Source organism: Lacerta agilis, chromosome 5 (assembly GCF_009819535.1).
Source record: "Lacerta agilis isolate rLacAgi1 chromosome 5, rLacAgi1.pri, whole genome shotgun sequence".
Classification (NCBI taxonomy): Eukaryota; Metazoa; Chordata; class Lepidosauria; order Squamata; family Lacertidae; genus Lacerta; species Lacerta agilis.
The window spans coordinates 31,660,928-31,686,404 of NC_046316.1; the positions used below are offsets into that span (position 1 = coordinate 31,660,928).

Here is a 25,477-nt window from a genome sequence, read left to right on the forward strand (position 1 = left end):
TCCTCCCCCCCTTTCCCCGCCTGCTGCCCTCACCCCCCCCCCAAACCACCGGAGGTGCGAGCCAAAAGAGCACCGAAACTTTCAAGCCGGCCGCCTTCCGCGGAAAAGCCTCAGCCTGCTCGCCTGCCCGCCCGCCCGGCCCCGGTTCGCGCGGGGTGCGGTGCTCGGCGGGGGGCGCGGAGAGAAGGAAGCAAGCCGGGGGCCCAGAGCCCCGCCGCGGCCGCGGAGCTGCTGTCACCGTTTGTGCTGGAGCGCCGCCGTTCGAGCGAGAGAGAAAGGGAGCGCGGCGGCGGCGGCGGCGGCGGTTCCTCTTTCTCGCCCAGCAGCAGCTGCAGCGCTAAGGAGACTCGGGGCCCCATTTCTCCCCCGCCGCCGCCGCGCTCAAGGTACAGCCTGCAGGAGCTGAGGGGAGCCGCGCCAGTGGCGGGAGCTGCAGCAGCAGGAGGAGGACTTTCCTTGCAGGAACAGCCGCCGCCGCCTTCTGGCCAGGGCCCTTGTGTCGCTGCGGGGCCTTCGCCTGAATTGCCGCCGCAACCAGCAGCAGCGGGCCCTGTCCACGGTGCCGCCGTCCTCGCAGCGCCCGAAGAAGGAGCAGCAGCAGCATCGCTTTCCAGTCGCCGCCTAGGCAGCCGCCGCGGCCGCCCTCTTCATCACCGGCGGCGGGGAGAGGTGGGGGAACAGCCTCCTCCGCCGAGGCTCCGAGCCATCTGCGCCCTGCAGCCGCCGCCGTGCCTGTCCGCGCTGTTCCTGAGCGGCTCCCGGCTCCCAGACATGACCGCCATCATCAAAGAGATCGTCAGCAGGAACAAAAGGCGATACCAGGAGGATGGCTTCGATTTAGACCTGACCTGTATCCCAAATTTTGTGCAGGCCTGGCCTGGCTGGGCCGGGGACGCTTTTTTCATTTTTTTTTCTTCCTTAGGGGAGGTGGAACCCATATGTCTTAAATTCCCCCCCCAACCCTCCCTGTACTCCCCACCCCCACCCTCAGTCAAAGGGAGACCTGTGTCCCCCTGTCCCTCATCTTTCTCTCTCCCGGGTTAGGTAATACTGTACTTTTTTTCAAAAAAGCTGCTGTGATTCTCTCCCCCCCCCCCCCCGCTGATTTGCAGCAGCTACAGTCTGGCAGGCTGAGGCCTAGGCCTGGCACTAAAAGGTAGAGATGAAATTCAAGTGGAAAGCAGTAGTGCACATACAGCTGTTGCATCAGAATTATGCAGCGATTATCTAGCATGTTTCTTTCAGTGTCTTTTGTATAATGTGATACATGGTGTAGTGCAATCTAGGATTGCAGCTTTGGCTGTTAAGACTTTACCAGTTAAAGTGACAAAGATCTGGTTGGTTAGTTTGTAATGCCTTTTGTCTTCTGGAAAATGCTCCTTTTTGGAGTATAGAAAATGCACACTGGGTCAATTTACAGTACTTAGTGTTGTTCCTTTTCTTGCCTGTGGAATGAGTAGATTGAGGGTTGTTCATAAGTTGCAGTTTTTGTGTTTTATCATAGCAAGTAAAATAAGACTCAGCAGTTGATCCTAAACGATAATGGCATATAGATTAATGAATATTTATATGTTTAAAGGTATGATTGCAAAGAGTATTAGTGGTCATTTGGAATAAAATGATTGCATTACATTATTTAACATGCATTTAATGTGAGGTGTTACGCCCTACCTAAAAGTACCTAATGAGCTTCAGACTATTACTGCAGTAACACTTTTCTGTTAAAGTGTTGGTGTGGTTGATGTACCCATGGTTGATGGCACCATCACTTTAAATACATAGGGATGAGAAGACAAATTTTTATAACAGTCCTAATCAAATACTGCATTGATAATATGACCCCAAAGCAGTTAGAACTGGGAAGTTGGTTCTTAACAAAACTTTCATCCAGTAGTTTATGTTGCATCTCCAAATGCCTACATTGTTTAACATTGTGAATTCTTTCACCTCCCCCAATAGAAACAGCATGTTATAGGGAAGTGATTCTGTGTTAAATTGTAGCCTAGTAAATTTGAGAAACAATGAAAGTGGGAACACTTTTTCAGTATACCAGCATTAGGCTAATATCTCTTCAGAAAGAATACTGAGGAGATAGGTGGTTTTATGAGGCGTGAGGCTGTTAAATTTGTAAAGATTTTGTATTGAGAGGCTCTGTGGTCTTACTCTAGATTTCAGTAATTGGAATCTCAAGTGTTCAGAACTGCTTACCAAACAGTTTGTCACATCTGCTTAACCCTTTGGTGGTTTTTCTAATCTTTTGAATGTTAGGTAGCCCATTCTTAATTGGTGAAATATACATATTCTTATAATAAAATACTCGTTTAAGCAACAAAACTTAATTTTTTTTATTAGCTCAAATTACATTCCATCTTTAAATTAGTTTACCACATTTACAGTACAGTGTATGTTTCCTCAGAAGTAAGACTGTGTTCAGTGAGCTTACCGCCAGGTAAATATGTATAGTATATTTGTGCTGCTGATATTGTAGCAAGCAATTCACACTGCATGAAAGTGATAACTTAATTATATCACTGATCATTTTAAATATATGAATAAGAGCTGCTTTTACATGGTAAGATTTTTGATCATAGAGCAAGAAAATTCAAATTATCTTGCCACTGGTGTTTCTGCCAACAGCATTAAAAATACTTTAAAATGAAAACTAGTTTGTTCTTATTCCAATACATAATTGAAAGACAGCTCTTTTAACTCACAGTTGGACAGTGTATGTGAAGTTGTAGCATGGAGAATCTAAAGCTTAAATATTTGATACTGGTACAGTAAAGTGTCACCAGTGTATTGGAGAATCCTCCAGCCGTTTAATAAGTTGAAATCTCTTCACACATCATAAGGTTAAAATGAGTCTCTTAGGCTAGGCACAGGCAGAAGTTAGATCAGAATCTACTGAGATATTCTTGATCTACTGCAATAATCCAAAGACCTGAGTCCCAAATTGTTTAACAATAAGAACAACAAAGTGCCCCCCTCACCAGATAAACTGCTGACATAAGCAAACGTTTGGGTAACTAAGAATAGATTTTTGTAGGAAGTAACTGAACTCAGTTTTGGTTCTTTTGATCAATAGCTGCTCAGAGGTATCCTGTTCTTTAATTCTAAGTGAATGTCTTTTGCACCTGGCTCTAAGTTGTTGGGTCTTGGAGTTAAGGTAAAAAATAGATTCTGCAAACCTGAGGTCTGCCCACCACTTTCTTAGGCTGCAGTATTAGCAACATTTCTTAGAGTTTGAGGTTGCAAACATACCTGGGAATAAGCTTCACAACACAGATTGCTTCCAAGGAAATATGTGTAGTGTTATGCTGCATGTCCCATTGAACTTAGATGGGCTTATTTCTGAGAAAACATACCTACGGCTGTGCTGTTAGACAAACAAAAATAATCCAAACCATTTGTTAAGCCAATAGATTTTAAATTAAATCAAATCAAATCATATATAGAAATAACATATTGGTAAGCATAGAAATATTGTACAAGGAATTTCTTAGGTATTTTCATTTTTTTTTTTGTATATATGACTATTTCAGAATTAGTCCTGGAATCAATTACCTAAGGATTGTAGTTGTGCTGTGGCATGGGTATTTCTTCCTTGGATGTAGCCTGGAAATATTTCACTTCTTCCATTTGTAGAAAATTGTACTTCCTACTTAACTTGATGAGACAAGTAATTATATGTCCTGTTCGCTAATATGAAAGACAGTGTACATGATCAAACAGAAGTTAGTTGCAGCTAATTGCAATCCTGTTCATACTTGGTTGAGCTTGTTTAAACTTGGGGAGACTTTACTTTTGAGTATACATGCTTAGAATTACGTATTGTAAATCCTCTTCCATTGCTTTCAGTGGAATGTAATACCTAATGTAATGGGGCTTACTCCCAGGTAAGTGGGCTTGGGAGACTTCAATCCTAAACTCACTTACCTGTGAATAAGTCTCATTGAATTAAATAGAGCTTACTTCAGAGTAGATATGATTAAGGCAGTGCTGTAGTTTGGATTTGTAAATTTACCGTAGTTACCTAACTTTAATGAAAACAAAGATCGGGACATCTTGATTTCTCACACATAACTTCATATATTTTAAATTCTGTTTCTGTAGTATATCTGCCTTTTCATCCTCCCTTTTTAGGAGGGGCATTGTTATCAAAGTCTAAATTGCTGTACATTTCAAATACCCGATAGATTAATTGTGCATATTTTCATGGAAGTAAGATCTTCTGTGTTCAATGCAGTTTACGTGTTTATGTGTTTAGGACTGCAGCCTAATATAGGTAGAATTTCTAATTGAAAGATTGTATGCTTTTTTAAAAATTAGCTGTTACTCTGTATATGGTAACAATGTAAGTCATAGTATGTGAGTAAGAGTGGATATTTGATCCTAAAAGAGGTAGAGTTTACCTTTTATTTGCAAAAGGTGTAATTATTCTACTTTGCCAATTCAAAAGTCATTAAAATAGATAGTTAATAGATTCTCTTATTGTGTGTACGTGTGAGATCATATAGTTTTGGTATATAGTGGTAAATTTAAATACCTGATTGATTCTTCTTGTAGTTCCTTTAAGTTTTCCTCAGTTCTTTCAAGTGATGTGGAATGGCATCCCCTTCAGCTGGAATTACTTAACTTGTGTTTTAGAAAGTTGTATATAGAATGTGCAGATTTGTAAAGTTATACAAGTTAAACATGCAGTTAACAATTAACAAGTGTTACTGTGTACACAGTTTAAGTCTCAACGTTTGGTCCTCTTCATCAGTAATAGTTGCAGTACAAGCAGTACCTATATGATCTGTGTTTTAGTAGAAACTTTGAAATGGTAAATAACCTATACATTAATTTGCACTGAAAATGGCAATGAATTTTTTCCTGATTATGACTTTGTGAGTGTGTATTTTATAAGTTAGGCCATTGCTCTGCCTAGATTAATATTGCTTGTTTGGTCTGGTAGTGGCACTCCATGACCTCAGGAAGGTGTTTCTCAGCCTTACTGTTGAAGACGCATTTTAATTGGAGTTCTAGGTTTTGAAATTTGGGCCTTTATGAATGCAAAATGTGTTATATTCTGATGCTTGTGCATCCGTCTTTATAAACTTACTTCAAACTGTTTTTTAAAGTATCTCCCATTATTGAGGAGAGATTAATCAGAGGCTTTATTTTAGACTCAGGAGACACAATGCATTTTTACAGCAATATTTTAAATCTCTTTAGATTCTGAACTGTGTTACAAATTGCACATTTAATATCTAATTCACAGTTCAATCTGTGCACTCATAAGCATCTTCAGCATCTGTCAAGTAGCATGGAAAATGCCATTTTCTGTTCTTCCTGGTGGGTAAGGAATACACTTCCCACGTTCCACTGAAAATAAAATTTTGGCATCTACAGTTTATTTTCACAAAAATCATTATTTCATAGGAATGATGCATATAATGGATACCTATCAATATCATGGTTTTCAGATATTGCATAGAAGTACTTTAAAGGTGAGTCTACCCCAGGATTTCCCTATAGCCATATTGCTAAGAGTTTAGGAATAAAATAAACATTTTAGTTTGCCCATGTCCAGATTATGGTGTGCAGAAAGTAGAAGGCCTTACTATGTCAGTAGTGTCCCTTGTTAACACAAGTGTTTCAAAGATGGAAAATTCATAGAAATTCAGGGTGTTAACTGCACATTTTCATTTGCTGTCTTGGGTCTCAAATAATGTTTTACCTGCTTTGAGGTGAGCCAAGTACCACACAAAGTACATGGTAGTCTGCAATGGAGTGTACCTTGTCAGTTGGATTATATAACACAAATACATCATCTCCAGTAATAATCTTTTTCATACTTTTTAATTTAGTGAATATAATGCAGACTTCTGAGAGACTGTTTCTCTATCTGGACATCTTTGTGCCTCTGGGAATGCTCAGTGGCTTACTGTAGTTTTCCAGAGAGATGGAACTCCCTTCACTTTGTCTCTATTTCTTCTGCATAGGTTCAACAGTTAGTTACTCTTTCCCCCTGTCCAGTTGCAAAGCTTTCCATTTGAATTGACTGGTGGTCATGCAGTCTTGATAGGTGCATTTTGAGTTGTTTATACATTCTCAGGTTTTTCTAGCCTTTAGAGGCAAATCCTGCTTTTTGTCTTGGGAGTTTAGCTTCCCGCTGCATCATGAATGGTATGGGTTTAGCCGGTTGCATCCTACCACAAAAGGCAAAATCAAAATGGCAACACTGCTGCTGTGCAGCTATGAACTGCCTTTTGGCTGTATTTGGCCAGTTGATTTTCAATAGGATTTTGTTTAACTTCAATAAGATTGTTTAACTTTTGTATTTGTGAAGATCATGAAATATTATTCTTAGTATGACAATTTTATCTTGCTTAAAGAGTTCAAAATATTAAGGACAATGATTAATGTAAATCAACCCATAAGTGTTGGTATTATGGATTTAGGTTGGACCAGCCTAAAATGTAATTCCTGTGTAAAATGGATCCAGAAATAACCTGCCTTTTTATTGGACTCACTAAATTGAATGCATGTTTCTGTGAATACTTGGCTATACTTTAGCAGTATAGAGTAGTATATAATCTTAGATAGTTTGGGCTGAGAGAAAGAATTGCCCAAGGTCACCTAGTGACTTTTATGCGTGAGAGATCTGAAGCCATGCTACAGTCTGTTCCAGAATGAAAGGCTGGGTTTGAATGGAAGCAGTGTTTGGAAGACCTTTCTACTTTTGATGCTTATTTCCATGTATGCACTTACACTTTCTTATGACAGGCACTTAAAACAAAAGACAAAAGATTGCAGCATGGAGTGCTCCCATTCAGGGTGTCAGCCAACCACCATGCTCTTTCTAGCCTACTGCTAGGATTTGTATTTCCCCCCTGCAACAGTCAGTCTGCACTCTATAGCTGCTGAGCATGCTCAGTTGTCCTGATTTTTGAGTACCCCTTAGGGATTTCCTAATTTGCTTTTACTTCTACACAGCTTGGTTTTCCCCCAAGCCTGTTGAGGCATCTCTCTGGAGTGTGTATGATCCTGTTTTTGCTATGTAAGGATATTCACTTTGAGAACTGGATTCATTCTGTGTTTACGCGCACAGAGATATACGCATACATATATGTCTTAAAACAAAATGCTTCAGATTGTAGATTTTTAGCTGCTCTCTCTCTCTCTCTCTCTGTATCAAACAAGTATGTGATGTACATGAACAATATTGGTTCTGTCGATGAAATTTCATCCAGAAGGGGTACACCGGTAAAGGCATTAGTTTTGTGGTGCCAAAGTAATTGGGGTGGGGGAGAAGAGTTCTGAATAGCAGACCTTCCCATTTCTCCAGTGGTTGGGCAAACAAGGCCAAATAATGTTTCTAATCTGTACACTTCCTCTCAGAAAGGATGCATCATTTTCATAAAGTTTGACAATATGTACAATGTGCATTTACTCTTGGCAGCAAAAAACCCAGAAATAATTCTATTGTAAATCTGATATTTATCTGCATTTTCCACTAGTTCCTGAAAACTGCTGAGTGCCTTTCCTATGGGCTTTGTGCTTAGCAACACTGGTCAGTGCAAATTAAGCACAGTTTCTCTAATACTATGTGACTTGGCCCCCACTAATATGGTTCCTGCAGAATAATGTCATGTCGTCTTCTTACTGTGAGCTAACATAGCTTACAAAAGCATTGTATCCCTTGGTATTCCTGCAGTGTATGGGTCCTTTGTTCACATTTTTGTTGTATATTGCTACTAATACCTAAAAAGCAGTGGGGTTAAATACTTTAAAAAGGAAGTTTCAGTACTATTTGAACAAAATAGTTTAGTTTGTCAGCAGCTGTACGTTGGAACTCCCTGCCTATTGAGATAAAGCATGCACCTTCACCATACTCTTTGGCACCTGCTAATAGCATTCCTGTTTAGACAAGGCTACTAAAATGCTTAGAAAGTTGAGATAATTTTAATCCGTTTTATTACTTTAACTTTTGTATGTTTTAATGTAGGGTTGTAATTTTTTTCTTGATTTTACAGTTTTGTTTTCTGTAAAGCACTTTGAGATTTTTTTACAATCATACGGTGTATAAATTTTTATGAATAAGTAAGTAAAATAAATAAATTGATTCCTTTGGTGCAATGAATACAGTCATCTCATGCTATATATTGGTATGTGAAAGCTGTTACAAATTTTTTATGCTTCTAATCCTCCTGGATTTTTATTAATTTGGTAATGTTCACATTACTCAATATAACAAGTTTCACGTAAAATGGGAATTTTATTCTTCTGCCATAGAAAAACCATTATTGGGGGGGCCCCTGCTCCCGGGACAGGCTTTTTTGATGGGTAGACGCAGAATATGCATTAAATGTTTTTTCTGCTATGAAATAAATTAAGTTGGGTCATAAATGTTCTGAAAGTTGTGACAGATGTTCATTGGGAAAAGAGCAGTGTTGTAGTTTAAGACCATATATTTGACATCCTCAGTGGATTGTATGTTTTATTGGATTAAAAAAATGCTTTTGTACGTATCTCAAGAACAATAATGATAGAATACAGTAATATTTTAATGCAGAAAAGTTTCCTTGTGGTAGTGCATATTTTTATAGAAAGTAGTGATGACTCTGAAAAAAATATGCAAAATGAATAATGAGTTAGTTCTGGTTTGGCTTAAAAAGTGTATTTTTCCTGGCAGGTGTGGTGTGTGTGTGTGTGTGTGTGTGTGTGTTATGCACATATATATGAGTTATCCGTGGTTAATAACATCATACTGCTGCTTTGGTAAATATTGTAATGATACAGTTGAATAGCTTTAAGAAGACTTGATTGAAAATTCAGAGAAATGCCATTTTTGCAGTAAGAATCCATTACTACTTTGCTGTTGGTTTTAACAGGCCATTTGTGTGTTCCCCAACTAAATGAAAATGAATCCTTAGTCTCTAGCAAATTTAAAATCCTTACATTGATAGGGGGAAGTAGAATAAAAACACCTACAAGGGTGTTTTATTATGTCTTATTCACATGCTGTATACATAGCACTTTCCAACTGAGTGATTTTCAAAACAAGTCATGCCCAGACCTTTTTCCTCCCAGAACTTGGCATCTACATGCATGCACTAATGTTCTGGAATTTGATCTTTAAGGTTTTTATGAACTTAGATTGAAATCTATAGATGCACACTTGGTATAAATATCAATGAACTCAGTGAGGTTTACTGCCAAGTAAGTCTGCCATAAGATGTATTAGTTCATTTAGAAAGTGGTGGTTCCTAACTAGTGCTGTCATTTTAAATTTGAATATAATGTAGGAGGGCCCATGCTCTCCTACTTGCCTTTATCTCTTTACTTGGAAAATATTGCCATCAGAGTAAACTAATAAAGACTAGTTGCTGGGGGATGATGAACAGTAGGGGATGGCTGTTACCTGCATGACCTGGCAGTATGCTTTCTGGATGTATCTGACTAGGTAGTGTTAGAAGCAGGATGCTAAATTAGATTGATCTTTGTTATCATCCAGAAAAGCTGCTCTTACTATATTCTTAATCTTTTGCAGTTTATCTACATCGTTGTTGACATCTGTTGCCTAGAATTGAACACAAATGAGATCTTCATCAGTGCTGAATAGAATACTATGATTATTCATTTGTATCTTGAAGACAGTATTGCTCTTAATGTGGTCTATAATGGCATTGCTATTTTGTTCCACTACATCACATTGACTCATTCAGTTTATTCCCTATAAGCTGAAGTTTTTAGAAGTGCAGCAGTTCACCCAGTTAAATTTTCTCTCCCTTGTCTCCCCTGCCCACAGTATTGTATGTGTTTCTGTACAGTTCTTTGTTTTAAATATACAACGTTTTTTGTTTTTATCATATGGTTGCACACCTTACTTTTCATAGATACACCTAACATTTTAGTGTTTGCAATCCCTTTATTCTGGATCCAACATGGTGTATCTTCAGCTGTGTTGATTAAGAAAGTGAAGAGAGAACCACCAGCCCGGCTGGAAATCTTTACATTTTGATATTGATGTATTTTATTTCTTTTTGCAGTTTTTCAACAAATTATATCCATCTTGCAATAGTTTGTTGTCTGTTTGCTACCCTCCCAAATAACTTTTCTTGTGTGGTTGTCATGAAGACAGAGATTAGAAGCCTTGGCATAGCTAAGATATATCAGTGTGTTATTCTCTACCTAATCCAGCCTGGCTTCTTAAAAAAGCAACTTAGTTTGGGTCAGTACAATTTATAACCATTGAATGCTAGTCACTCCTATTCTTCTCTGTGCTTCAGAATGTGCTCCAATTTTAAAATGCAGAAGCCATAATAATTTTTCTGCTTTCCTTTTAAAATAAAAAGATGCACTTTACTTTTGCTCTGTAGTCTCTTGGGACCATGCCATTTTCCATGAGTTCACACACATAATTACTAGTGGTTCTGAGAGACCAGCGTAACTCCCATGGGATCCTTGAGTGAATGTCATCAGGACCTGCCAACTTGAATATGCTTACATTCTCCAATATTTCTTTGATTTCCTCTTTGGTTATTTATACACCACTTGATGGTTTAAAAAAAAACCCTCAAAGCAGGGTGCAAAATGATAAAACATTAAAATTGAGAAAAATTCATAATCATACTTAGAAAAATTTAAATACTTAAACAAATTAAAAATTACCTCAACTGTCTAAGCATCTCAGTAGGCTTGTCTAGACAAGAATGTTTTAGCAGGTGACAAAAAAGTATGGTGAAGAGTTATTTATTTCATAAAGATATATATATATATATATATATACACACTGCTTGATTCTTTTGAATCATTTCTTGGTACTTGGTTCTTTTGAATCATTTCTAGGCATTTGAGCAATGCTTTCTAGAAATTTGCTGCTGCTAGATGAGTTCTTTAGTAATTTGCATTCTACTAGAGAAGAAACTGAAGGAAACTAGGCTTGTGTTTTTTTCTTATAGCTAAAATTTGGTGGCAAAGTTGGATAAGGTAGACAGTTTTTATCAAACCATGAGATACTAAGGAGGCAGGTTTTTAATTAATGGCTGTACAGAGATGGCTGGTCTCCTTCAACAAGATACCTTGAGGAGGAAAAGCTGTTCGTGAGCCTGCTTCTAGATCAGCATTCTCAGAGGTTGTGCACACTGATAATAAATCCTTTGTTTCCCCCCCTGAATAATTCTAGAAAGAAAATATCACTGAGTTCAATGGGACCTATTCTGAAATAGGTGTGGATAGGACACAAGTTTGTGTTTTCTGCAGGCCCTATGCTGTACTGTGTAGCTTCAACATAAGAGTATTGGTTTTGTATGTTTTACTTGGGACACCTCCAGCCAGAATGTAACTATATCTTCCTGTCAATTGCAGAGAGGTGGAGTAAGAGCTCTCCTAAAATGCCAGGTATTTAAAAGTATGCAATGGCTGAGGCCTTTTACAAAGAGGTTTTTGCAGGGTTGATAAGTGCTGGAGAAAGAAATAGGGCATGTGACTAAGGGTGTGCACATATGATTTCTTCCTGGAGATTAATACTTGCATATTTAAGCTGGTCAGTCAGAACTTGTTGTTCCTGAAAGATGAGTTTATGTTTTCTGATGTCATGTTCCCCTCCTGCTCTGTTCATTGCTCTTCCATTCCATCACTTTGTACTAAAATGTTAGCAAATAGGAATGCGGGACATCAGGTAGAATAGCAAAACCAAATTCACTGCCAATAGCTAATAAGCCATAAGTCTTCAACTGTAGCTTGCTTCCACTTCTAAAACGAGCTTTTAACCTCTTTGTATTATAGCTGTGCTGACACAGCATAAAAAAAATGTTAAGCCACACTGAGGTTATGCAGTGACAACTATTTCTTCTTACTCTTCCAGGAGTGCTGATAAATAAATTATTACATTAAACTTCCTAAAATTGATACCGGTAGTAGTTTATTTGTAAATTGGAGATCAGTTCACATCTATAGGCTATATAAATCAGTGCTTCTCAAGCTATCTGATGTGGTGGACTGGTAAACCCTCCCCATTCAAATAAGCCAGGGACCAGTCCCTGAAGTGTCCCACCCAAACTGGGCTGTGGTAATCAGGGACCAGCAGCTGCAAATCGACACCAGTCTGCAACCCACCACATTGAGTAGGGCATGCATAAATAATATATAATATTTGGCAGTTGCTGATGTTTAGAGTCTAGGCTTGGGGTTTCCAAACTATGGACCACCAATGGTCTGTGATCTTCATTCAGGTGGTCTGCATTTTTATTGCTTCTTTTAAAAGAAACAAAAGAATGGCAGTTAAAAATTATACAGTATATCTCATACAGTCTCTACAACAGGCAGAAAAACCATTAAACTGTCCACCAAGACCATTAGCTGTTTTCTAGTGTTCTTAGGGTGGGGGAGGTTGAGAACCACTGCTTTAGACTTCTTATTGCAAAGGTAAGTCTCTGGTGGAAAGGTACAATAGGTTGGAATGATTCTTGGAAACCATCTACATTTTAGCTTCTTCTTTTTGGTCCTTCCATTATATACGCAGCTCCACCTGGAGAAGAACAGCTGGGCAGCTCTTGTGATTGAAAAAACTGAAAAACCCTCCTTCCTGCCCTTGTTGCACTTCTATACCCCCCCCCCCCGGAAATAAGCAGTGACTAGATTTCTGGGACACTGGTTTGCTGCCATGATGTCTGGTTTGCTCCATAGTCTATGTAAACATCTTAAGCAGCTTTGCAAATAATTACACAAGGAATGTTTGCCCACCCTAACTAACCCTGTATACTTTGTGCTGTTGCTGCTCCTTCATCCTTCCCCATCCTGCCTCCACATACCCCTACTATAAATGCCATCTTCTTGTTGCTGCGACACTTCACCATAAGCTTAAAAGTCAGGTTGATTGATAAATGGACTTCAGTATCAAATCTACATGGTTAGGATATCTGGATTCGTAAGTCTTTCACACTTGTGGTTGAAAGAGATGGGTGATAGAATGTTGAGGTAGAACTGACAGGTAATAGAGCACTGTGCTGCAGTTTTTCCTAACTAGGTGAAACAGTATAGAACTGTGGTTGTCAGTATGTTTGCATGCCTATGTTGTCTATTATAGGCTTTTATATTAGTTGGCCCTTAAGTATGAAAAAGGTAGAGAAGTGCAGCAATTAACATTGACACCTGTCTCCTAAAATAGCTTTTCAGGAATAGCAGCAATAGTGGATGGGTAGGGTGAGTAAGTATGATGCAACCTAAGACTGGGGACAGTGACTGGTTATCTCTGGTTATCTATCTGAAGAAGTGTGCACGCACACGAAAGCTCATACCAAGAGCAAACTTAGTTGGTCTCTAAGGTGCTACTGGAAGGAATTTTTTTTATTTTGTTTTGACTACGGCAGAGCAACACAGCTACCTACCTGTAACTGGTTATCCCTGGCAAGTTGCAGACTGGATGGCTAGTTAAAGTTTCTTTTGACTGTAGCCTTTGCTTATCTGTGTTTCCTTGTTAATGCAATTTAGTAAAATTGTTTCACTGGTCTTTCTCCTCATGCCCACAGGTATTTGCAGTTGTCTCTCATGATCATAACTGCACTTTAGGTGTACCTATAAATATAATATTTTTGAGTTCTAGTCTTCAGAAGTGTTTGCACTGCTCTTTCATGCATATACTCATTGGAAACTACAATGCTACTGTTAATCCCACCCCCCACAATTTTTTGGAAAGCTTGATAAGTAGAAATTGGAATACTTTCTAGGAGTGTTATTTACGGTAATAAATTTCACTGCTGAATATCTAATTGTGCAGAGGTGGTGAACACAAGGCATAGTGGGTTATGCTGCCCTCTTGTGCTGAAAGTCAGGAAACACACACCTTTGTCCATTAATAGCTCCCTTCCTCCTCTTGACCAGTCTGTTTCCTGTCTTGACCAGGAGCAGGTGTGTGTGTACTCCTCAGTTGCCTATTCCTCAGACTTGTGGTTAGTGTTTAAAATACATTTTGTCCGTGTGTGTGTGGGGGGGGGGGGTTGGTCTTTGTCTGATCTGTGTTTTGTATTGCTTGCCAGAAGTCCCCCCCCCCCACTCCAGGTTTTACCTTACCGGTGTTTTCCTGCAACATTATTTTTCCTCATCTTTTATTATCTGACTTTCACCAGCAGGTCCTAAGGGTGGGTTACAACAGTTTAAAATTCAACATTAAAACAGTTAAAACAAATGCCACCTTTGATAGTACTTAGTTCTTGGTAGAATTTGAGTGACTTGGCTAAGGATTTACACAGGATGGTAGATACAAGCTGAGATACTATGTATATATGGACAGTACAGTAATGAAATAAGTATACTTTAAATGTAAGTTAAATTGGCTTTATGCATTTCTTTGACAGATAGTCTTCTGGATAGTTTTTGAAGATGTCAGTAGAATCAAGGACAAATAGATGAGTCTTTCTATATTGTATAAACCAAAAATAAGCTTTCTGGGTCTTATACTGCTCCTTTGTATCCATTTAAATAGCAGTTTAAGATTAAGTTTACTAGCACTGTGCAAGTTCTTATTGCATGACAATATTCTGCCATTGCCTGGAGGTTTGAGAAGATGCTACTTTCTTTCACTGACTTTAAAGTGGGGCTTTGTTACCTAAATTTTCATTTGCCCATTAGTGGTGCTCTTCCTCCCCTGATTGCAGGATGCTGAGCAGATACCGGTATATCTGTTCTAGTACTGTATTCTGGTTGTAGTTCAGGTACTGAGCCAGAAATGTTTTGGAGTATTTATTCCTTTTTCTTTGTTTAAGTATGTAAACACATGTGAAGCCTCAAGATAATAATAGAGGCTGTGAGGGAAGGGAACTCCCCACCTTTTGTGGATTCCATGAAGTGTGTCGTCTTTTCTGCCAATGCCAGAAGCTCCACAAGGAACTCTGATAGGCTTCTGAAGACAATTGCACTAGAACATTACTTACATTCAAGTGCTCAACTTTCAGAATTTCTTCCAGTGCTGATTGCTTCTCTGACTCAATACTTCATCTGTGCACTTTCACTTCTAGTTGCCTAAACAGTGCAGTTGGCTTATACTTTCAGTAAAATTCTGAAGTTTTCAGGTGACTCTGCAGTGCAGTGCTTAGTGGGTTCTTCAGCAAGCAGTCAAATATCTGTCAGGTTCCATGCCTCTTTATAAGGGAGAGCTTAGTGCTGATTGCAAAGGAGTGAATCCTATACAGGTGACTCACATTACACGGGCGTTACATTTCGGGGATAGTGCATAAAGCCGAAATCTCATATAGTCAAAACACATTTTGGGTTCAGTGGTGGGTAGGATAGCCAAAGTAATATTTTCCTGGACGCCTGGCCTCTTTCTGCCTCCTTTTCAATTTTCTAAAAATAATTACCTACTGTGTAAAGCTGAATGCGTGCAAGTTAAATGCACGTAAGTTGTGCGTTACCTGTATAGTTAAGAAAACTTAACACTGTCTAGGCAGGCACCATTCTAGACCACTGCTCTGCACTCACCATAGCCATCAGGTCTCCTTTTCACTTTTCCACCAATGCCACTACAGTGGTACCCCGTGTTACGTATGCGATCCATTCTGGGTCGCGCCACGTAACCCTGGCGTACTTAACACGAATGAACAACAACAAAAAAACCTAGAACTTTGTGTGTTTTTGCGCTTCTTCACATGCGCAAAGTGCGCAGAATGCTTCTGCGCACCCGCGCTCCGCAGAGGACTTCCGGGTTGCAGAGGTGCGTAACCCGAACGTACGCAACACGAGGTATGACTGTATTGAGAAGAACATGTCTCAAGGTATGCTTCTGCATTCCAGTCTGCCTTGGCTGAATGTCTCTGCCTGGAAGCTGAAGGCTCCTAAAGGCCACTTACCTAAAGTGGTAAGTACAGTTCTGTCATCCAGGTATCCTTCCATGCTCTGCATTTATCATTCTGCATGATCAATCTTTCTAGACAGTGTAAAGGTCAACTGCATTTAAAGAATGCTGGGATCACTGCAGTATCTTCATACTACCTTGTCAGCATTGCAGAAGCTGCCATTTGAGTTGTTAAAATCTGTGTCTCTTTGTTGTTTCTCAAATTGGTTTTTTTAACCCCTAGTTGTCACCACTTCTGTCTGTCATGGTGGTGGTTCTTTGCACAGATTTGTCATTCATCTCATAAACATGCTTCCATTTTCAGCAGGAGCTTGTCCTTCCAACCTGTTGCTTTCCAGCCTTGGAAAGGGTATGGTATTGTCTGGATGTGTGAAGAGCTTTGGGGTTTGCTTTGGGAACCAAACAGTTTAGGCAATCAGAGGCTTTATTTAACTTTTTTCAGCCAAAGTGGCATGGGGAGCGTCCACCAGAGCAAGGTGAATAAAAGGCTATATTTCTCTTGCTTTCATATCCTCTGACATAGCCTTTCCCAACCTTGAGTCCCCCAGATGTTGGACTATGACTTCCATCAGCTTCAGCCAGCGTGGCCCAGTGGTCAGGGATGATGGGAATTGTAGTCTCAACAACATATGGCGACATAGGGTTGGAAAAGGTTACTCTAAATTACCTGTTCCATCTAACATTATGACTTACTCTGCAGATTGGTGGTAGTATCTGCAGTTTTTGCAAATAATACCCTACACAAAGTTTGTTGAATCTCCACATGGTCACATCCTAACCTTATGAGAATGGTTGGCAGTCTCTTGATGTGTGCAGGACTTTTCAATATTAATTTATTGTTCCTAACCTTTCAGACAATCTGATTTCTTGTTTGTTTCGTTTCACTCAGTTTCTCTAAAGAGAAAGTTGTTTAGCTGTACCCTGTCTCTCCTGCTTCTAGAGTTTATGATGTATCAGCTGTCAGTAGCAAAACATCTATATGTATTTTCATTCAGGCAGGGTGGTTCTAAGGACATGCCAAAAATAAATTCAATTTTGCAGCAACAAGAAGAATTGATATTGCCAAAGTTTTATCCCATTTCTTCATGAGTAGGCTTGGCATTCTTTAGATGTGTGAAGAGCTATTAGAACATACGTTAATAGAACAAACTACTGAGGCAAACAAACTCTTTCCGCCCTAACACCTTGAGATAGAAAGTAAGAAGCTACACCTTAGTTAGGTGGATTAAAGCATGCATCACATTAGCTTATGAATCACTGAAGTTATTTGTGCCGGAAAATCTCAGCATATTCTACCGTGACAACTTCAGCAGCTTTTTTCAGCAAATGTGCCTTTTTGCAAGGTATGCAGAGTGGCTATGCAAGCTACACCAACAGCATTCATTAGGCATTACAAAATTGATAAATGTTCTTCAGCAAAGGCAGTTTTGTGGAGGAAGTCCTCCAGCAGGTTATTTAATAGGCAACTCTCACATGGTTCCACTGAGAGGTTTTAGCTTTAGTGCATCTCACCATACCATATATTAGCACTTCTAGAGAAGGAACCCTTGTTCTCACTTGAAAGGGGTTTCTCAGAGGTATTGAACACATGGTAGGCCCTTGAATTATGGGGATGACTGGCAACTGTATAAATGCTTAATTCTGTGAACTGCCCTGAGATCTTATAATGAAGTGTGTTAAATAAATCAAATGAATGAATGAATGTAGGGAAGATTGTTCTGCTTCCACAGTTGGAGGCAATATGCTTCTGAATATTAGTTGCTGGAAACTACAAAAGGGGAGAATACTCTTGTGCTCAGGTCCTGCACAGGTTCTGGTTTCCCCCAGGCAACTGATTGACCACTGTAAGAACAGGATGCCGGATTAGATGGGCCATTGGCCTGATTCAGCAGACTCTATTTATGTTCTAAGGTTTTTCCTGTGCTGCATTGCTTTGGTTATTTGTTCTGTATATGAGTAATGAAACAGACTGGTCAAGAGATGGAGGAGCAAGGAACAGAGAAAGGTCTGTGTTTTGTGTCTTTGGGCAAAAATGGGTAGCATAGCCCACATGCCATGTGTTAACATCTGAGAAACGTATTTGAGGCAAAACAATGGTTCCTTTCCTTTTAGTAGGCTTAAGTGCTTATGCAAAGGTAATTTGATAGAGTACAGTATATCAGGCTAAATATATGATACTTTGCTTCTTTATTACAGCACTTACTGATAATCTAAAGTTAACACGAGGCTTCCATATGTTTGCTGAATTTATGCTATTTCAATTCCTGGATGAGATGGCTATAAAAAGATCCAGTATGAGGACCTATAGAAAATTATCTGTCGTTTTACTTGAGAGGAATGTAGGCTGTGTATAGCCTGTGATGGTTGAAATTGTGCAAATGAGCCTGACTGGACTCTTGGCCTCATGTGCTTTCTCCACCCTCGCTTTATTTTTTAATAGATATGTAAAAAAAAAAACCAACTTAAAAATTAGCTCTTCTTTCCTAGTTAGCAGGGCAAGGGCAAACCATATGTTTGCTGGTTTGGATTAAATGGAACATTATGGCTACCTTACATCAGGAGGGGAGAGAGGGATCTCCCATGTCAGCAAGGCTAGGGCTCAGGCATGTTAATGTCAGAACATAGCTTACCATTATTTTTGAACTATCCTTGTACTGAGATCATGTAAATTGCTTCAGTGGAATTAAGATTTCACTTTCTTTTATGTAAGTTCCCAGTGAAGTGCAGAAATCAGCGAAATACTGATTTAAAACCATATTATGTATAATCTGGTGAAAAGTGTAGAATAGCAGAACTTACTCTCTTTCTGGATGTCTTGCAAATTACTCCAACACAAAAGTTACTAGTGTACAAGATAGTGTACAGGTGTTTTTTTAAAAAAAGATAAAATCAGATAATTCTGCATTTACCTTGAAACGAATCTAATTTCTATCAAGCATACGATATGAATTTCTGTGTATTTTACTTCTGAGGACAAGGTGTTTGTTTATTTGTTTATTTACATAACACAGTTTCTGTGTGTGTATATGAATTATTGTTGCAAATTTTAAAAAATTAACACGATCAACCAAACAACATGGATGCTTATCACTTGGATAAGTGCTATTTTGGTTTGTAATTACAGTACCTGTTTTGTTTACTTGCAGGTGCAAGTGAAGTTTTTCTTTTGTTTGGTTAGACTTGACTATGATTTTGGGAAACAAGCCAACTTCAAAATTTGGTTCATGGTCCTGGCTTTGTTTCCGACCATAGATAATAATCACAATTCTCTGATTGAGTGAAATGAGTTGCTGTCATCGGTTTAAAATGAGTGGCATGCATGGAAAAGTTTTTTTTTGTTTTGTTACATTTATATCCTGCCTTTACACCAATGAGCTCAAGGTGTCCTACACAGGTCTCTCTTTTCCATTTTATCTTTGCAACAGCCCTATGTTGTGGGTTGGACTGTGAGGTAGGTGAGACCGTGACTAGCCCAAGATAATCCAGTGAGCATCATGGCTCAGTGGATATACTATACAGAAGGTTCTGGAGGTAACAGCTGGTATCTGTTGAGCATGTGCATTTTGCTGCAGATGATGGAAAGGCAAGTGTCAGTCTAGTTTTGTAGTTATGAACAAATATAACAATGAGTTTAACAAATTGTAAAACTTGGAAGTACATAAAATAGTGTGAGCTGGATTTGAGTGCATTATTCTGGTGAGAGACAGGATTATGGCTTTTGGAGTAGAGGCTAGATCTTAACAAATCAGAACATTTTCTTTTCCCTGTGTTTATATGCAGATTCATATGTACCTTCATGCATACAAAAGAGCTGAAGGACAGTTTTCAAGCTCCTAGGACTTGCATTCTGCTCCCCTGTGTTGTGTGTGAGAGACTTGGAGCCATATAATGCTGTGGTACAGGAACAGGAGATGTTCTATATCTCTTGGCAGCACATGCAGCCACCCAGTCTCTGAACACTCAGAGCTTGCCTAAGTAGCCCAAATGGACAGACTGCTTCTGTTTGTACACCATAGATGGTCTGACTGGAGCAAGGTTGCAACTTTGGAGGTTCTGGTGAAGGGAAGGAAGCACCCTGGATGTGGATATTCTGCACCTCTTCAGTAATCTGATCCTTGCAAGGCTGTGTCTTGGCAGCTAGGAAACAGTAGAGAGCAACTAAGTCAAACTTAGTGGTCAACTGTGCATAAATCACTAGATCCATGGTGGCTGTTAATGATGATAGGGGCTGCATGGGTATGAAATAGTTTCTTGACCCCCAAGCTGAAGGGTAGACTGAATAAAATTGTGAGTTACTGTTGTAACACTGCTTGATCTTTCAAAATGGTAGATATTAATTTCTCTCCATTTAAAACAAGAACATTCTGCTTCCAAGTAATTGTTAAGATTATAACACATGTGAGCAATCCAAGGTCCTCAAAGACCTTCCCTATGGGTTGGCAAACCACCGCCTATGCCCCTCCGTACTCCCAGTACTTGGCCAGAAACTGCCAAACAGTTGTTTCCCTGGCGGTGGAATACTAGAACCTTTTTCTCTATAGAAAGTGTCTGAAATGGTTGCTTAAATCCAGTAGTTACTTACTTGAAATATTTAACACTGTGTGTAGCCTACTATTTCACAATGTTACTCTGCAAATATTTCCCTTAACTTGAATATCCAGATATTTATCCAAATATAATTGCAATGGGTTTTCCTGCAGAAAGACTTGAAGGAGTATACAGAAACAATATTGATGACGTTGTGAGGTAAGAATTTGTGTCTCTGCATCTTAATGTCGTCTGGGAGTAAATGTATAAATATGAGATTTCTTGGGGACAAAATGTTACATCCCTGTCTGTATGTTCCCTTCCACAGGGTTCCCCATTTTTGAGATTATCACATATTTTATTCAAATGAGAACTAAAACAATGTTTTCATATCTTTTACAATGCAGTGTGTTTTTCTCTACTAAATCTGAAACAAAAGCAAATATTAAGATTTGAAGTTTTGAGGTAATTAACCGAAGTATTACTTTTTTACATGACAATATATCAGCATTATGTTTAACCTAGTTAGTGCATTCATTGTTACTATTTTTATATAATTTTGCAGTTTGGTGTCAGTTCAGCAAATCTAGTATCTCTGAATTCATCTATGCACTTAATAGCCATATTGTGTAAGGCAGAAATTAGTTGACAAGTTTGGCTGTTGATTCTCCAGCTCTTCAATGCCTCTCTAATTTTAATCTCTGTTAGTATGTGAAGTTTACGTATTGGGTGTAACATTAACAAATTCCAATCCCAATCCCCTTCATTTTTTCCCCCTAATCCTTCTCCTTCCATGCCAGCCCACAGATAGCAGTTCACACACGTACAATAGATGGAAGAAAGGGAAGGGGATGACAGAACAGGAATGACTTCATGATGAATTTATATAGTCTTCTTCCTTTTTTGTAATTGTTTTGTGAAACTATAATTCAAGTATTTACCCTCCCAAAATTTTCCACCATAAATGACTTCTAGGGTGACTATAACAATTTATTTTAGCATTATAATCTAAAAGCTGCAGGAAGGCAGCTATACAAAGTGCTGAGAAGTATAATATTTTAGTGCTGAAAGGTGAAACTCATCTAAAACCAGGGTAAATAAGATCAGTGATTTAATAAAAACATTATTTTAAAAGAAAACCCACTTTTTTGGGGGGGTCATATTACATGTTAGACTAATATTAAATATGGATATAAGCATGTAAGTCCTATTACTAATATTTAAGCTAAGTAGATCCTTCTATGAGATCAATTGAGTTAAAGAAGAATTTGATGATTTCTGAAATAGGAATGTCCATGCTCTATCTCCAACATAGGCATTTCATTTTCACCTGTTAAAAATGAGGGGGGGTGTAGGAAAATGCAGTGCACTGACATATGTATAAGCACTTGGAGCTCTTTGGATGTTGCAGTTGCATCTGTACATAAAATTATAACCTTTCACAAAGTAGTACAGGTGTTTCCACCTTCGTCCAATTTCTCATTACCTCCCACAATCTCTAGCACATACCTGCTTCATATATCATATATACACAAAATGTTCCTGGCCAATAAAGGTTAGGTGTTGATTGTGTGAGAAAAATATATGGAGCAGAGCATCACGATAGCTTACTGAGCTTGCATGTCCTCATATTGGTGGCTACTATGCAGTTCCCTAGATTTTTATTAGTTAGTCGTAGTTTGATATTGTTGTTGTTCAGTCGTTCAGTCATGTCCGACTCTTCATGACCCCATGGTGGACCGGAGCACGCCAGGCACGCCTATCTTTCATTGCCTTCCGCAGTTTGGCCAAACTCATGCTAGTCACTTCGAGAACACTGTCCAACCATCTCATCCTCTGTCGTCCCCTTCTCCTTGTGCTCTCCATCTTTCCCAACATCAGGGTCTTTTCTAGGGAGTCTTCTCTTCTCATGAGGTGGCCAAAATACTGGTTTGATATACTGGTTATCTAATAGCTTTACAATGGAGCACTTCTGTAAATTTAGCAAGGAATAGCCGCATATGAGTTAATTCTTTTTAAAAACCATTCTTGCCCATGTAGGTGTGCCTTAAACCACCACTTCAGTAGCTGGATAAGAATGAGAAGTTATTTTATCACTTCAGTTTTGAATAATCAAAATAAGCAGAGGCTTATTGTAACTCGTCCAAAAATAATACTAATAGTCTTATTGCAGGAATAAACAGAATACAGTAGATTGCATGTAGGGTGGCTATGATATGTTTTCCTTCCTTTTTTGTCATTGTTTTAACAAGTACTTGGTGCTTTGAAACTCAAGTAACTGTGTATGAAAAAACTCACCTAGGCCAGCTGTGTTAAGGATTCATTTCTATCTAAAAAATTTTTTTTACACAAAAAGTAAAGGTAAGAAAATAGCAAATATTAGCACAAACCTTTATCAACACCTTAGTAGACCAACCAAAACAGCTCAGATTAAAATATTTTGCAAGGTTTCAAGTTCTCCAGAACTCTTCATCAGACTACTTGGTGAACAATGCAGTTGAGCAGGGGAGGGAGAAAATTTGGCTGCTATTGAAACCATAGAGTGAGTTTCTTGTCAAATTTTTAACATGAAATGGTCAAGGAAATAGATACTTAAGTGATATGCAGGTATCAGGGTTTTTAAAAGTTTGAGAGGTATTGATTCATAAAGCTAGGTGATGTTTTTGCAACATACCGGTATAGTTGTATCTATCTAAATAAGTAGGTGAATTTTATCAGGGATGTTGGTTTCAGTGGCCTTTATTACCCTGTAAGTGAAAGAGCCATATCAAAAGTGGCATAGTGCCAATAACTGTAATGCTTTCTGCTTAAGGTTTGGACCCTTGCTAAATTCTTGTTTGCTTCCTCACTGTGGCCTTGCTTTGTTCCCTGTTTTGTGAGAGCAGAGTACTGGGGAATTGTGCAAAAGTGAAAGTGTGCATAGAACAATAGGCAGTGTTTTTCATTGGTTATGCAATGAGTAGGGATTGATTATATGAGATTAAGGCTTGCACTTTCTCAATTGCATTTATTTTGCAAGTTATTTGGAATTGGGCTATTAATGTAATCTGTGATTAACTTTCATTTAGCTGCTTTAGTTTTCCTCATCTAAATTGAGGTTGAATCCCTTAAATCTAAAATTAAATGCCAATATTAAAGAGTACTGTACTAATTCTTACCCTTGCATAGAACAATAAGGCCATCTTTAGAACAACATCTGCTTTAGTTTCTCAATAAAAATGCTTTGTGGAGTTAACTGCAGTTTTAATTTCCCACGCTTTCCCACATTAGTACCGGTAATTGTGAGGAAACATTTGTGCAAATTAAGGGCAGCAGCAATAGTAGGTACTACATACACATCAAAATTGATATCAACATTTAGGTGGTGATAGATATGTCTTATCGAGCAACTATGTAAAATAATGATGTCAAATATATGTTTGTGTGACTTGTATGTGTTTTTCTTTAAGGTTTTTGGATTCAAAACATAAAAACCATTACAAGATATACAATCTGTAAGTATACTTCTTACATATATTGACCCAAATATTTCTAACAGAGGAAATTAAGTTCCTTTTTATATGAGAGGTAGACCTCAAATATATTCAACACTTAAACATGAAAAAAATGCTGAATGAACTTATTTTGTAAGGGTGGTGGTATGGTGCAGTTTAATGTTACTTGGGCTGCTTTAAATAACGTGGCAGAATGCCTACCTTGCAGCCTGTAACCTTATGATAAAGTGAAATTATTCAGGCAGCTTTTGTTGATTTGATGACATCGTCACATTGAAGCAAAATTGTTATGTGTTTCATTAAAGTTTTTGTGGAAAGCCTTAGTTTGCTATTCTTAGGCTACATTTTATATATTAAATTCTTTCAGATTTTGCTATATAGTTAAATTTCATGTCAAGGATCCTAGGGCTTATAGTAAACTAGAAAGAAACAGATGTATGAGTAACATTTTTATCAATTGAAATATATATTTTAAAAAAATCCAGAACAGTTTACCATTTAAAAAAAGTTATAATGTTTTTCAAGCTGTTAAATGTTTAGGATTTTTAATAAAAGAAATGATTGTAACATTTCTTGATGTAACAGCTAGAGCAAAGAAAACCGATAAAAAGAGCAGCAGCCATCAGTTGCCCATTAAAAACAACTTAAATTTACATTCATATGGGAGAAAGTGATCCCTGAAGTACCTAAGGTCAAAATCATTACTTCGAATTGTGCTTGGGAATTCAGTAGGACCCAATAAAACTTTTTCAACCCAGATGTAATATGATCAGACCAACATGTCTCAGTCAGTAATTGGACTGCCGTGTTTTGAACAAGCTGGAGTTTCTGAACAGTCTTGAAGGCCAGCTTCACATACAAAACACATTTCAGTAAACTAATCTGGATGAAGAAGAAGCAGAACTGCAGACAGGCCATCCCTGTCCAGGAAGATCTGCAGTTGATTTACCAGCCTAAGTCTTATATTATCAGAAGTAGCATGGGACTACTTAATTGGCTTATTCCGATGGCATTCTGCTAACATTTAGACCTTAAAACCACTTGTGTGGTGTGCCAAATTATGAGTTTGCCCTCTTTAAATATATGCAGTGCACTCATAGCCTTTCTTAACTTGTCTTACTATGTTGTCATAAGTTTACAGTAGCAGTGGGAAACATTTGGCCTGCTGGACCATTTTTTCTGAAACCACACCCACTTGCCCCACATCTGACATTGCATGCGATGTGGAGCAGGGACTGACATGACCAGAAAGGAACAATCAGGAACTCAGTTTTAGCAGCTCAGTTTTAGCAGCAGTTTCAATGCAAACCACTTGGTGCTACAGGAGCAGCAAAGCTGCTTATGCTGCAGTTCTCAGGTGCTTGGCAACCAGCTGGCTGTCAGACACTTAAGAAGTACTATCCAGCTACATTAGGTGGGCATGACAACCTACCTGTCACCCACCTTTTGTCATAATGAGATCAGATGATTGACAGGTTGATTGTCATGCCCCTCCATCAAAGTAAGCCAGCAGTTTGGGGTCAGCTAAAGAGCTGGCCCATTGGTCCAAAAAGCTTTTCCACCCTATGTTACAGAAATAAGCCTACACAAGCCTCAGTCTTGTACTGTTCCCGCCTGT

The 25,477-nt window shown here is 38.7% G+C and overlaps 1 protein-coding gene across 1 annotated transcript in view; it reads left to right on the top strand.

The window, feature by feature from the left end:
• The first annotated feature begins 458 nt into the window (after positions 1-458).
• The window catches only part of PTEN (phosphatase and tensin homolog), a 47,839-nt gene continuing 22,820 nt past the window's right edge, over positions 459-25,477 (top strand). The window contains exons 1-3 of the mRNA XM_033149188.1: positions 459-850; positions 20,500-20,584; positions 23,815-23,859. Coding sequence (XP_033005079.1) covers positions 772-850; positions 20,500-20,584; positions 23,815-23,859 — 209 coding nt within the window. The 5' untranslated portion in view covers positions 459-771. The remainder of the gene's footprint in view (positions 851-20,499; positions 20,585-23,814; positions 23,860-25,477) is intronic.